The 14,742-nt window shown below is 36.3% G+C and overlaps 1 protein-coding gene and 2 long non-coding RNA genes across 3 annotated transcripts; 1 reads left to right on the plus strand and 2 right to left on the minus strand.

The window, feature by feature from the left end:
- Positions 1-329: 329 nt before the first annotated feature.
- LOC113283468 lies at positions 330-2,390 on the minus strand. The gene is made up of 2 exons (XR_003327462.1): positions 1,489-2,390; positions 330-410 (listed from the first exon to the last, which is right to left on the minus strand). It is a non-coding gene; the product is annotated as an uncharacterized LOC113283468 (long non-coding RNA).
- Positions 2,391-4,262: 1,872 nt separating this feature from the next.
- On the plus strand, positions 4,263-4,957 carry LOC113283471. The gene is made up of 2 exons (XR_003327463.1): positions 4,263-4,568; positions 4,701-4,957. It is a non-coding gene; the product is annotated as an uncharacterized LOC113283471 (long non-coding RNA).
- Positions 4,958-7,915: 2,958 nt separating this feature from the next.
- Positions 7,916-14,204, minus strand: LOC113283469 (QWRF motif-containing protein 2-like). The gene is made up of 6 exons (XM_026532739.1): positions 12,306-14,204; positions 10,052-10,171; positions 9,821-9,937; positions 9,635-9,724; positions 8,443-8,550; positions 7,916-8,362 (listed from the first exon to the last, which is right to left on the minus strand). The coding sequence occupies exons 1-6, from the start codon at positions 13,836-13,838 to the stop codon at positions 8,285-8,287; spliced, it is 2,046 nt and encodes a 681-aa protein (XP_026388524.1). The 5' UTR covers positions 13,839-14,204; the 3' UTR covers positions 7,916-8,284.
- Positions 14,205-14,742: the final 538 nt, after the last annotated feature.

Consider the following 14,742-nt stretch of genomic DNA (forward strand, 5'->3'; position numbering starts at 1 on the left):
ATCTCCATCTCATATTCATCAAACCAACAGTTCTAACACCCTTGAAATCTCAGTAACACCATTTTCTTTCAGACTCGAACGGGCATAAACTCTAATCAAACCAAACACATCTTTCCTTCACTGCATAAAAACACATCTTCCAATTCATGTACAATCATAAGCTGCATCCTGTTTCTAACCACATATTCAACCCCATGACAACCAGTAACAAGCATGAGACCTTCCATCAAATCTCCTGTATTAGCTCCACCAGACATAATGCCAGCGTTTTTAGTCATATTTTTATCATGTGAACTTGAATCATGTCCACCTTATTTTTCATCTACAGCCCTTGTAGCAACGTCCTTTCTTGCCCTCTCTTCCTTCATTGAAGCTCTAAGAGCAAGAGAAAGGTGTACAAGCATATATACCTGGTATAACAAGCACACACTAAAAAAAATGCACTTTTATATGCACCCATTTAACTGGTGTACAAGAAATTACACCGGTTACATGCTCTATGAAAATCCATGTCTGTACAAATTTGAAACAGAAAGCGCTGTTAATACAGCTACTTTGGAATCTAATGGACAACAGAGTTTTTTGATGCAAGGGAATGGGTTGTAATGCCTGTTAATGTGCACGGGAGAATGAAAATTATGTCGGGAAAAGATGAAGAAAGTGGTTTCTCAATGGTGCTAGAAACCAGGACAGTTACAACTATGGTTGTTAATCCTTACGTTCTTTTAATAATATATGCTTACCAATACATGTGTACGACAATGCACACTTATATGATAGATGTATAAATATGTACACATGATGGTGTACCACCATGTATGCATCTATAATGCCAAAATCCGCATAAGATGTCAATTATGTGCACCATAACAATTTAAAACAAACATGTACAAACTGGAAACACGAGCATATGCTTATCAGATCAATCCATTTCCAATGTGCAGCCACTTACACCTTAGTTACTTACGCAAGAATAAGTTCAGAAAGTCATTTTTTTAATATGTGCACCAGATTGTACACCCTAGTTATAGTTTATGCAATTATTTTGTGATTGTTTAGAAAATCATAAAAAATCTTGTGCACCAGATGGTATACAACAATGTACACTTATATTACAGGTGTACTAATATGTACACGTGTAATTTATGTAAACCAACAGTCAGTAACTCATAGCATCACTGATTCGACATCCAATAAATGAAAAAATGTTGTTAACTAAAATTTAATTAAAAGTCCTAGAGTGGGCTACTATGTAGACATGTAATTTCTGTCACATGTGTACAACGATGTACACTTATATTACAGGTGTACTAATATGTACACATGTAATTTTTGTGACAACAAATAGTCAGTGACTCTTCAATAGCAGTTGAGAACTAATCCAGTTTACATTATTTGCTAAACCAGTTCAAGTGACCCTTTATTTTTCTAAGACCCACAGCTTAGATACATGATTAGAAAGGAAATCACAATTTGAGTTCAACTCACCGAAAGCAGACCTTGAGCATCTTCATCAAGGTTAGGATCAGATAACAGCTTATGGGGAGACCACTGTGGATATTAATCTCAATTCATTAGCTTGCTTACCCCTGGCAATAGATATTCATTTGGAGTCCCCAGTAAACAACCCAGCATGTACACAAAAAAAAATCAGTTAGTTTAACAATTAGAGAACAACCCAAAGATATGAGCCCAACACATCTTGTTGAAGTTGATTTATAAAATTTATGTAGAATCACACAAAAGTCTATCCATAAATTCGAGTCAAATGGGAAACATGATAAAGTGTTATGCTCATTGTTTTGCCAATATAAGTAAGATTTGGAGCTAAGCGTGGTTCGGTGTTTGCAAAAATAAAAAATCAACCCAAAGATGTAAGTCCCTACTCTGATTTCAGAAAATCCTACCTATCGTAAACGATAACATTGGGGCCTGCGGAGATATGTACATGTAAGATATTTGAATCGTGATCAAAATAGTAGTGTTCATAACAATACACAACTGATGTTACCATTTAGTGGCATGATTAAAGCAGATCCCATCACTTTTTGGCCTCAATTCATTTTCTTTTTTCCATCCTCAATCCCAAGGCGAATATGTCGCTATACACTATCCATTAACAGAGTAGATACAATATTAAAAGACACCATTAATGTTCAACTATTCCACCATAAGAGACACAAATATTTTGTCACCATAACTATAAGGCGTAAACAAAATTCAAACATCGAACGCTGCAGTATTAAAACGAGTTTTCCCCATACCAGTGTGAGTTTCTTGTAGGAATATCAATCCACATAAAATATATAATAAAGCAATCATAATCATTGAATCTCTCCGTTTAAGGAAGCCGCAAACAGACCAACCATAAACAGATCAACATGTATACAATTATGTACACATTAACAATTAAATTCTTTTTTAACATGTGTACAATTATGTACACATTAAAAACCAACATGTGTACAACTATGTATGCTTTAACATTTAAAAAAATGTGCACAATTGACGCATTCTGTACTTCAGCACCTTCATAAAAGACCATAAAACATAACATAAGCGCAAACTTTTACGATTTTTACAGCTTGGTTAAAATCAAATTACCGCGCGCTAAATGCATACAAAATTACTACTCCTGCTTGTTTTCTTATATAAAGGAATTAATGATTCTAATAAAGATATAAAGGAATTGTGATGTTACATTAGTTAGCATATGAACACAATCTACACAAAATTAAGGCACAACAAAAATGATGGTTGCAAACACATTTTATTTTTTCCAATCATTAGTGCTCAAGGCTATTTAGTTCAACGAATGCACTGTAAACAAATGATGAAAAGCTATTTTTGGTAGCTTTCAAGTGATGGTATAGTAAAAAAAACATATTAACCAATTTAATTAACATCGACGCAAAACATCAAGATAACAATGTTCTATAACCATTAATAATTATTAGTGAAGATATGGTAGCTTTCAAGTGATAACAATGTTCCATGTTAAACTACCAAACACCAAGATATCAAATCACCCATATCTTCACTAATAATTATTAATGGTTATAGAAGAAGTCGGTAGAGCTGAACCCACGTCTATCAATTCTTGCACACATAATTAGCAAAAAATCAAGGCAAAGTATGGATTAGATATATGCCTATTTGTCCTAAGGAAATGAGAAAGAGTGGAACATAGAGTACCCCCACTGCAATACCTAGTTTTATCAGGTGTTAACAGTTACTAACCAACTTAAATGCCAAAAAAATGAGAAGAAAGACTAATACAACAGTCTCACTTTCACTCCCATAAGCATACATTGTCAATAATCCCCAATCCCATTTTATAAAACAAGTCTCATTATCATTCATGTTTCCAGTAAGAGCCACACACCTCACTTAAACTACCCCTAAACGTGAATCAAAATTAGAGAAAACAAACCTCAAATTCATTTTATATAGAATACATGATAATTTTAATTTCAAGTATAAAAAACAAAATCTAACGAACTTCTCAACAAAAATCAATCCTAAATCAATAAGTAGGAGAAAAACGAGATAGAATTAAGGTCATTACCTTACATTTTAGGAGAAGGACAAGCGAGTCCATTATTACCTAGAGAAATATTCTTAGGCATGGACGTTTTATCCCAAAAACAGTACCAACTAAATCAATCTTAGCTCCCATTTGTGGCAAATCACCAGCGGTTTCAATAACAATCATCAAATCCGACACAAACAACTTCACCTTTAATCAAAGTAATTAGGTTTTTCAACTCACAAAAAATTCCTGAAATCAAGAAATTAACATTTTTATAAAAATGTGCACAATAGAATAGATTACTCATCTTTCAAATCGCTTTGATTATTAGCATACTCTAATTAATTCGTTAAAATTGTATCAAAATCAACTGCTCCCATCAACTTAATCTTCAAGGCTAGATACCGATGGTGACGATTTAAGTTATTTAAGTTGAATCGAAGCTGAAATGTGCTTGTTTGATTATCAGATCTATGTTTTAATATTGAATTTAGGTTCGGGTGTCGAGAAGATTTGGTTTTAGGATTTGTTTTTCTTCGTTTGAGAGCTGTCTCGACAGTGGAACGAAGGAACAGAAACTGGATTAATCCAGGAGAACCAAAGATGGGTATTTTTGTCTTCAAAAAAATTAGATTTGGACCCAATCGTCAACAAATGGATCAACTCATTTAAAATTTGGTGAATTTAGACCTCCTAACACTAGACTTAAGATGACAGGACTAGGACGTTAAAAGCCCAACAACTTTGGGACTAAATGTAAATTTCTACTACGTTATTAGGATCAAGTGTAACCCAAGGAGATGCAGTGTTGAAAATACTGTTCCCACAAGAGTTGCTCTAGCCTAGAGTGTGATCGTTAAGAGGAAGTTTACCGGATTTGGGTGAGGAACTTATTTAGTCGAAGAGAAGAAGAAAAATGAAATTTGGCGGGAGGCAACCAACTGGAACACCATCACTTGCATTGTCGACTGTCGTGATTGTTGCATCGCTTCTTGCCGGTGCATCTGTAGTTCATAACATCTACAAGCCTGATCTTGTAAGTCATTTAGTTGTCTCTTAAGTATTCGACAAAATGCCTCAATTAGCTTTTTTCTCTGAAGAAAACATTGTCGATCTATATGATATTGTCGATTAATGGTGTTTTATTAAATTTTGACTTGTACAACAGACATTGCCTCCGGTGGAGAAGGATGATGATGACAAAATGAAGACTAAGAATACTAATACTCCAGGTCAACCCAAGAAAGATTAGGACAATGAAAATCTGTTTCCGGGGAATGCATTTTGGAAGAACTCGCGTTTTAAGCACTCTCTAAAACCTCAGCTTGATTTCTTTATGGTTTAGAAGTTGGGAATACTTGGGAATTCTATTACATTTGGATATGTGTTTCAGATCTTTTAATTGAGTTTGGGTTAGTTATTCCATTTCATGTTTTATTAGCTTGTTAATGCATATGTTAGTTGGGAAATTCTTGCCATGGTAACCCAGCCTAATTGTGAGTTTCATCTGTAAAAGTTTTGGTTAAGAATTTGAAGGAAAACTTTTTGTTGTTGGGCCGAAAAAGAAGTGTACTATAACTTCTATAAGGCAAAGTGATCATGTGCATCATGGTCGTTTAGCTATAAAATCTTTCAACCAGTATAAAAAGGGTAATAAGATAACATATTGTGGCTGCGATCCAAATGTAGAAGCATGTGAAAGGAACTATATGAGTCTTTCAAGAGATTTTCTCAAAACCAAGCGTATCATACATCATAACATGAGTGCCAAAATTTATTGTGCACTCACTCTTTCAAGGATAAAAATTTATTTTATATCAGCAAGTTAAGCAGCTCAAAACGGCTTTTTAGAGCTCAAATGATTTCAGTCTGCAGGATGAGATTCAAAGTTATCTACTCTAAATGAATGAGAAATGGTGTAAAAGGCAGACTTACTCCATTGCTTGGGTCCAGCTGTCCAGTTCCATCTTTGACAGCAAAGAGAAATTAGCGCTTTCCTCAGTGACCCTAGCTCAAGTTTTAGCTCCAAGGAGTGCGCTATAAAGTATTCTAGTCACTTGTCGACACCACCAAGTCCACGAATACGTACTTTATTTTTCTAGGATGCCTGGAATGGCTAATGATATAAGCGTACTAAGATTACTGATACACGACTTGGTTATATGTGAATAGGCCTGTCAATGGATACCGATTTTCCGTTAGACGATACCGATAATCCGTTAGCCGTTACTGTTACCATCCGACATAGCGGTAAACGGATATCCGATACCGATAAGCTAACGGATAATCCCTTCTTAACGTAACGGTAGTGGAACCGTGTATTTCCGTTAGGTTTAGTTCCGTTATCCGCTAACGTGCGTACTGCATAACTGGTTATGCACATTTTCTTTGTACTGCATAACTAGTTATGGACATTTTCTTTGCATCTGCAGTGATTTATGATAAGCATAACCTTTGATTCATCTGCATAACTAGTTATGCACATTGTTCTGTACTGCATAATGTCTTATGCATCTGCATAACTGGTTATGCACCTTTTTTTTGTGCCACATAACAAGTTATGCATCTGCATAACTGGTTATGCACATTTTCTTTGTACTGCATAACTAGTTATGCACTTTTTTTTTGGGCCTGCGCCTAAGTTCCCCTTTTTATACGTTATGTATTGTTTGGTTTATCTCATCTCATTCAGTCATTCTTCTGTTCTTCACTTCGACACAACAGAGAAGTTCTCAGAGAGAAAAAGAGAGTAACACTTTGATGGGAATTGAAGTTGTTTTGGATCCTAGGTACAAATCTAAATGGTTGGAGTTTGTTATGAAGAGAGTATATGGTGTGGAACACTATAAAAATCACTATAACAAATTTGAGCTTGAACTCAATGCTCTTTTCTGTGCTTATGAAACTAACACTACAGCTCCAGATTACTTTGATACTGGAATGCATTCAACTGCAATTGAGAGCTCTGCAGGTACAACATCATATGAATTTGGTTATGATGATTTCATTATGGAAAACAATATGTTTGAGGTTGAGAAGTCAGAATTGGAGACATACTTAGCAGAACCAGTTCTTCCTAAAGGCACAGCTACTGAAGAAATGAGGTTTGATATCTTAAGTTGGTGGAAGAATAATGCTCCTAAGTACCCAATTCTCTCAAGGATTGCAAGAGATGTATTGGCAGTTCCAGTGACAAGTGTAGCATCAGAATCTATGTTTAGTATTGGTGGCAGAGTTCTCACATCTCACATGAGTTCATTAGCTCCAGATCTTGTTGAAGCTTTGCTTTGTTTGGGTGATTGGCTGCCAGATTTCACTCTCAGTGACAGTGATAGTTGTGTTGCAGGTACATCTTAATCTTTTTCTTTTTTTTGCAATTTATTGGCTTATTGCACTGACAATGACATTGCCAGCTTAAAATGTCTAACACTTTTGATTTTTCTTTCAAAATACTGAAGTTCAGGACTAAGGAGTAAGGTAAATGCATTTGCAGATGCAGTTGGCACTTGGGACTTGGCAGAGGAGAATCTGGAGATGGAGGAGGAATGCATTTGCAGTTGTTGACTCAAATGGAAATGGAGATGTCTTTTTTTTGTAAAAAAAACATGAAGATTATGAACTTGTTTTCTTGTGTGGCAATGGCATGAACATCTGTATGTCTTTTTTTGGTGTGGCATGGATTTAGAACCTGTTTTGTTGGATTTTAAAGCTGTCATGTGTACTTGTTCTGTGTTTTTAGCCTGTTTTGTGGCTGTCCTGTGACTTACCGGATGGCAGCGGAAAAATATCTGTTATCCGGTAAGTCCAACGTAACGGTAACGTTTTTGAATTTCTTATTTCCACCGGAAATGAACGGTAACGGATATCCGCTAAATTTTAACGGAAACGGCAGCGGCAGAGCCTATTTCCGTTACGTTAGCATCCATTGACAGGCCTATATGTGAACGACAACGCCATTTTTTCCCTTCAAAATTATTGTCTTAGTCACGAGATATTTGTTAGTCCTTGGGTGTTGTCTCAAAACTACATGGTAGATTCTATGTACCATGAAAGCTTGATTCTTGTGAGTACCAAAATGATGATGCCAATTTGACATTGGTGGAAGTTCTATAGGCGGGGGAAGTCGACTCCAATCCAATTGACTTGAGCAATGTAAAATTGCCATCATCAACAAGAATCAAGCTTTCATGTTATATAGAATCTACCATGTAGTTTTGAATTTTTTGAGCTCGAGTAATAGTTTTGGGAATTCAATATTATGCGCAGCAGTCATCTTAGTTCATCTCTCATACACTCCTATAATGCTTATAAGAAGAGATGAAATAACCCAAACAGAAATGCAGAGCACATTCGGAAGAATGAAAAGACATACTGCCAGAGAGGAGGAGAAAAAAGAAGAAGGAATAGAGAGCTACGAATAATTAGCTAACATGGGAAACATCATAATACACATATTTACATTACATCGGGGATTTTACTTTCATCTATAGAACAACCGAACAAGTAGTTGCATACAGTTAATATGAATGCTCGTGAAAACACCTCTTTTTCTAACCTGTGCAGACAAAAGGCATAAGAACAAGTTAACTCTCGACGGTTTTTTCGGAGAAGACCAAATGTGCCGCCACCACCGTTTTAACCAACCATTTAGTACTTTCTTATTTACCTTCCGGTTGACAAATGTCCGGAGAAAAGAAAGCTTTGATGTGATGTTAGAAATTTAGAATTGGGTAAGTCAAATTGAAATCAGTTCTATACTGGAGTTGTCAGACTTGTTGCTGGTAGACGTTTTAGCTGTAATAGATGTGTTCTCAGGCTACATTCCTTCACCTGTTTTTGTTTTGAATCAGTTGAAAGTGACCACGGGAAAAAGTACAGAGAAAAAAAAATCTTGTGAGAGAGAGTAATACCTGCATGGCTGCTAGCGTAGACATGAGATCTTTGCATTGATCAAGCAAAGCACGCTCTTGTGAGCTCACATTGGCAAGTTCGGCGACTAAAGAATTCACTACTTCCACCTAGAAAAAAAATTGCAACAGATAATGAGGCAAGCATAATATTGCAAAAATCTTTCACGAGTACTGTGTCAAATACGAGACAAAGTCAATCAGGAACTAAAACAAGGAGGATGGATACTGCCAGTTCATTTAAGAAAAAAAAACAAATAAAACATGGGTAAGTAGCCTCTTACCTTACATGATGCATAAGAACATCATACAAGGAGGATGGATACTGCCAGTTCATTTAAGAAAAAAAAAACAAATAAAACATGGGTAAGTAGCCTCTTACCTTACATGATGCATAAGAACATCATATAAGGTGGTATGCTGCGGTTCATGGAACCTACAAGTTTTCCCGGACCTACCTGACATTTATCAATCACCTAATTCATTTCCTTATCCACAGTTTTGGCTAACACTACGAAGCACTTATGAGTACGTATCAAACTTCTATATTCCAATTGGTTGCAAAAGCCACTGGCTCATATGTTATATTCACTTGAACATGATTATCATACAGTCATCACAAGATTTAATGATTCTTGAACACGTGTAAGTCTCATAACTACCAGTATCCTAACAAAGCTTCATTACAACAAAAACTATACAACCAATTTATTTCAATCATTGTGTGAATCACTTATGACTGCGTATCAAACTTCATTGTGTGATAGGGATTATCAATGCTTGAAAACAAAAGTTAAACATTTCAGTTGCAAACATTAAAAAGACAAAGTAGCCATATTCAGTGTGTGATAGGGATTATCAATTGGTAATGCGTGATAATAATAGTTAAATATTTCAGTGGCAAACATGAAAAAGACAATGTTGACAGAATTCACAGCATGGAATTGAGGTCAACTGCAGCTGTAACTGTTGTTGCTCCAGGGTTACAATAAAGCTGCAACCACTGTAAATGAATCCAAATAATCCAAAATTCTTGTGGCTAGAAGAAATAATGTTTGAAAAAAAATGCATTTTTTTTAACGTATGTGTCTACAGCCTACCTGTAAAGTTTGAGATTGACAAGAAAGGATAATTGAGCAATAACAGCAATGCTATAGCATAAACAAAAACAAAAATATATTTATACAAAATTCACCTTTGACAATAAATAGCATATTGAGGATGCCATAGCCTGCATCACGTCAACTGCTGACCCTACAGCATCTTTGACATTCTGAATATCAGCCTGTTGACAGAAAGAGAAATCTCAATTAGACCATTTCTCCAAAGTGCTGGAAATTATGTTATTAAGATAGTCATATACAAGTCAGAAACTACATACCCTTGCTCCTCCCACAACGGGAAGACGAAGAGTGCTAGCTTTAAGAGCTTCAGTAGCTCCTGATAAAGAACTAGAGTGATCTCTGTCTAAAAGAGCCCACTCTTCCATGTAAGTCATCTGCATCCATGAAGTGCGAGAGGATTATTCTAAATATCGAATCAAGTTCGTCAATCAATGCACCACTACTGCCACATTACAAATACATAATTGCCACAAAGCCGCAAAGCATACCTGTCCCTTGAGGATAGAAGTTAGCTTCAAATTTTGCCTCCGCAGTTGTAGTTTGATCCTTTTAACTGTCACAGAATCACGCAATTCTGACATGGTGACCCATGCATTATAAAGATTTCTCTGGTACAATGAAATAGAAATCAATTAACAACAGTTCAGCAAAAAATAAGCAACTTTATAATTTTATTTTAGATAGTAATTAACATGATTCCATCTCATATGCAAGCACACATAAACGACAACCATCTAGCAGTAACCAACAATCCTTTGTTTCATTTGTGTTCTCTCAGTACAACTAGCTATATGCATTTCATCATATGCAAGCATCCATGAGTCCACAAAGCAGTTACCAGTAACCCATAGTTACATCACTTTCTAGTCTGTGCCTGCACAAGTAGTTTGAAATTCACCTGATACTTCTACATCCTGTCTCGCTGACACTAATGGGCACTCTTTGTCATAAAAAATGATGCTTGTGGACTGGGATAAAAATATCCCCAACAGTGACACAACAAAAAACAGCAAATCAGTGAACTCAGCTAACAATTTTTAATATGTACTTCAATTGTGGAGCACAGGAAACAACTTCAGAAGGTGAGGGTGTTCACAGATAGGAGCTACGGGGTCAAAGAACAATTATGATCCTAAGAGGGATAAATTGGCCCTTCACTGATCCTCTGTTCCTAGACCTACAACGGCAGTTCTTAATGTAATACAGGCTTGATTACTGGAGATGCATTAATGCCACTTTAAAAGCACCTGGGTTGCCACTTGAGCAAGTATTTTGTGAATCGCCAACCCGCTAAAAATGAAGAAGTAGAGGTAATTGCAGAAAGAATCAGGAACACCTAACAGAACACGAATCTCCACCAGTACATTAGTTATTTCTCCTAGTTGATTCATCTTTTAAAAATTTGTTTAAGAAAACTTTATGTACATGAAGTCAGAGAATTTGGCTATCAATCCGGCTATTCTTTGATCATTCAGTGGGTTAAACTGCTAACCTTTTATCATATGGGAGCTAATGGAAGCTACCAAAGGGGAATGAGACCAATGAACTACAAATATACTAAGCAGTTAAAGGCTTGCAAATATAAACTTGGTCCATGATCCTAAGCTTTCGGAATTCACAAGAGAAATGCTGATTTATTTTCTGCATCAAGCTTCTTTGAGGAAGAATATTTTCATATTTAAATTTTATCCAACTACATGAGCTACAACTGTGTTCATATTAATTCAACTAAATGAGCTACTGGTGAGACTCGGCACCTGCTAAAGAGGAAAGGACAAAGTATGCAAGTTATTCCCAGCCGGCAGAAACAAAGGACTTTGCAACTGAAGGTGAGGACCATCTCTATTCCACAAACCCAGTTTCGGAAGTCTTTGGCCACTTTCACTTCACACTTTCCTTTTTCTTTCTAAAGCTATTGGGTTGTAAGTTAAACTTTGGTTTCGCAAGGAATGGCAGAAGTTGAAACAAGAATGAAGTTATGAAAAAAGGTGCTAATGAAAGGCATGTATCGTGTTTGTGAACCAGAGATGCAAGTGTAGTAGTTGAAAATTATAATAAGAATAATGTGCAACATTCATTACCAACAATTTTGAACTTCTTGCCTGATCTGGAAAGCTAGAGTGACATATTTTTGAGAACCTAAGATCATCTTAAACACCTAAAATTGTTTTAGGATCAAACTATAAATGCATTCTCCTGGAAAGCAGCTTTGAAAAAATCTTACTTGTATATATAGTAAGCTACCCTTTCAGTGATCCTAATTAACTCTCACGGCTTGTCTCACTTTACAATCACTTACTTGCCTTTTTTAGACAGCTAATGCAGCCTTTTCTTGCCTCTTGTAGAAAACTGCCATAGATAACGAAACTTGATTCATCCAAGTTACTTTATCAGTATATAAGTTGAATGTATTACACCTAAAGGTAGTTGAATGTAGTTACACCTAAAGGTTTCACATACGTTTTTTAACTACATTCAGCGGAAATCCTACTAGTCTTTGCATGTAACTTAATTATTGATATCTCCTACACTCCGTCGTAGAAACAATGAATTCAAGAGAAACTACCCTACAGCCAATAAACTGCTAAGCAAGTATTAATCCCAGTAATCAGTATTAAGTACTTCAAAGGTAAGCATTTGAGAATGCTACATAAAGTAAACTATAAGTATTACCTAAAAAGTAAGAAAAATATATTTACATTACCTAAATCTACATGGCAAAGCAAGTTCATAGAGCCATACCTCTGCTGTGATTCTCTGCACCAGTAAAGCTGTGTCACTTCTTGCATTTATAAACCGCCATTGCAAACTTCTATTATACAAAAGCCTCAAGAGGTGTGCATCAACAACTCGAGTCTCTCCCATTTTACCTCTCCTAACATCAGCAGCAAAACTTAAAATAGAAGGTGAATTAATAGGTTGATTACTCATAGTTCCTCCAACTGCATTTCTCATTCTAGCTGGACTAAGCATTCCCCTTGAGGGAGAAGATGTAGAGGGCGTCATAACCCTACTAGGTGAAGCAGGCCGCGCAGAGCCTCGTATTGGTGATGACATTGCTCTATTGATTGTACCCGGTCTTGGAGACGAAATAGGGCTGTCTGTGAAGGACTTGCGTGCCGGAAAAACCTTAGACTGTGGCATTGTTCTAGAACTTGTAGGTGTAGATGGTAATGGAGAACCAGGGTCATGTAATCTACGCAATCTGCTATTAGTTTCTTGCCAAAACCTAGCTGGAACACTAACTCCACGGGACAACCCTCTCCCTTTATAAATTCCACCACATTCTTGTGCCCCAGAGTTACTACCAGATGAAACACTATCTGAATCAGACGCAGAAGCCGTGGGATCAGAAGGAGCAACAGATCCATTAACTGAATTGGAAGAATCATCAATTGCAACCCGAACAGATTTTAATAACTCGGCATTATTGTTTAATCTACAATCAAAAGATGCCCTTCTAGTTTCATCAATCATTGATTGGTTCAAATTAAATCCTCCACCATGAACAACTGAAGTCCCAGATCCAAAGATCTTCTTCTTCTCAACAGTACAATCCATACTTCTAATTAAAGGATTTACTTGTCTAGTTCTAGCAGGCCATCGATGTTGATCACTAGGTTTAGAGTTCTCCACCTGATCTCTTTCTCCATTAACTTTATCTTTCATGGGTGTAGTGGTAGATTTTCTCCTCTCCGGTGTAGATTTCCTTCCATTACTCAAAAAATTATTCGGTTGTGGAGTTGATTTAGTTTTACTAATTGGTAAAGAAAACGATTCCCCTTGAAATGAAACTGATAAACTCCTCGTTGAAGTAAACAAAATCTTTGAAGAAGAGGAAGTGTTAGGTCTTGAATCAGGAAGAGGCGTAGTAGGTCTCGGTGTAATAGGTCTTCTTCTATCTACAGATTGTGACCTCTTGAGACCTGATAATGGTGTCATCGTCACCGTTGTTGTTGATGATGTACTGCTAGTGGTAGTGGTAGTAGATGGAGATGGGCATCTTCTTGATGATGAAAATGAGGAAGAAGATGAAGAAGTAGAATTTGAAGCAGCAGAAGATAAATACCTAGAAGTGATTTCTTTAGATTTAGGTCTTCTTGATGCAATAGAAGTAAGTCCATTATCTCTTTCTGAAGGTAATAATGGCGGTCTTGTTGGATTTGATGAACGATTTGTTGTACCTATTGTTGCTCTTCTTGCTGTTGATTCTTCTTGTTTTGGGGTTTGATGTGTTGTTGTTGTTGAAGCTGTAGCAGTAATGGCAGCCACCATTATCAATCAAACCAACAACAAACCAAATCTCTTGATCTCCTGATTTTCTAATTTTCTAATTTTACTAACTTTTTTTCTTCTCCATTTTCATCAAAAACCTACACATAACAAAAAAATCACAAACAACACAAGAATCTGAACAACATTTGTTATAAAATCAGAGAAAAGGGGGGTTTTGGTGAGAGAAATAAAAATGTGGGAGGAGGACTGTGAGATGCGAGATTTTAGAAAGAGAGAGAGAGGGAGTGAGAAAGGGGGCACGGCAGTTAGGGATGAGATGAAGGGCGAAAATGGAGAGAGTGAGTGAAGTGAGCAAATAAGGGCGTTGGTTTTAGGCGCATTTAGGAAATTATTTGAGGAGCTTAATTGAGGGAAAATCAAAATTAATGTCCAAGTAATTAATTATATTCGGAGATTTAGGGTGGGACTGGGACTCGTTCTTTGATTTGATTTTTTCTAGGGGGTATTGGGTTTAGTGTATCTTTGGAGAGACGTTACGTTAAGTTGGAGTTCTTGAGGGGTATATTTTGTTTACTGAAGAGAATTTTGTTTTGTTTATACACAAGAAAAAATAAAGGATTAGGATCCCAAAGATTAAGTCAGTACTGCCCTTTTGTTTCTGAGTGAAAGTTTTGTGATGGATAAATCCGTCATTTTTTGTTGTTTAATTGAAGGGGAGGATGGTGAGGGGTTTTGTTGACATTTCGGTGAAACCTAAAAAAGAAATATAGTCGTTAATACTAACGTTTAGTGTGCAGAAAAAGACAGAATGTTTTTGTAGTTTATTTTGTACTCTAACATTTGACCCTAGTTTGAGAGTGGCATTTTCCCACACCCCACACCATGCCATGGTGCTTGGGGCAAGCAAAGGGAAATGCGAAATGCTCCAATGTCTTGTCTATTT

Source organism: Papaver somniferum, chromosome 5 (genome assembly GCF_003573695.1).
Source record: "Papaver somniferum cultivar HN1 chromosome 5, ASM357369v1, whole genome shotgun sequence".
Classification (NCBI taxonomy): domain Eukaryota; kingdom Viridiplantae; phylum Streptophyta; class Magnoliopsida; order Ranunculales; family Papaveraceae; genus Papaver; species Papaver somniferum.

Coding starts and splice junctions, on each gene's coding strand:
- LOC113283469 (XM_026532739.1), bottom strand. CDS start 13,838: ATGGTGGCTGCCATTACTGCTACAGCTTCAACAACAACAACACATCAA. Junction 9,938..10,051: donor CTTCTATCCTCAAGGGACAG/GTATGCTTTGCG, acceptor TCATGGATGCAG/ATGACTTACATGGAAGAGTG. Junction 8,551..9,634: donor TATGCTATTTATTGTCAAAG/GTGAATTTTGTA, acceptor TTTTTTTTCTAG/GTGGAAGTAGTGAATTCTTT.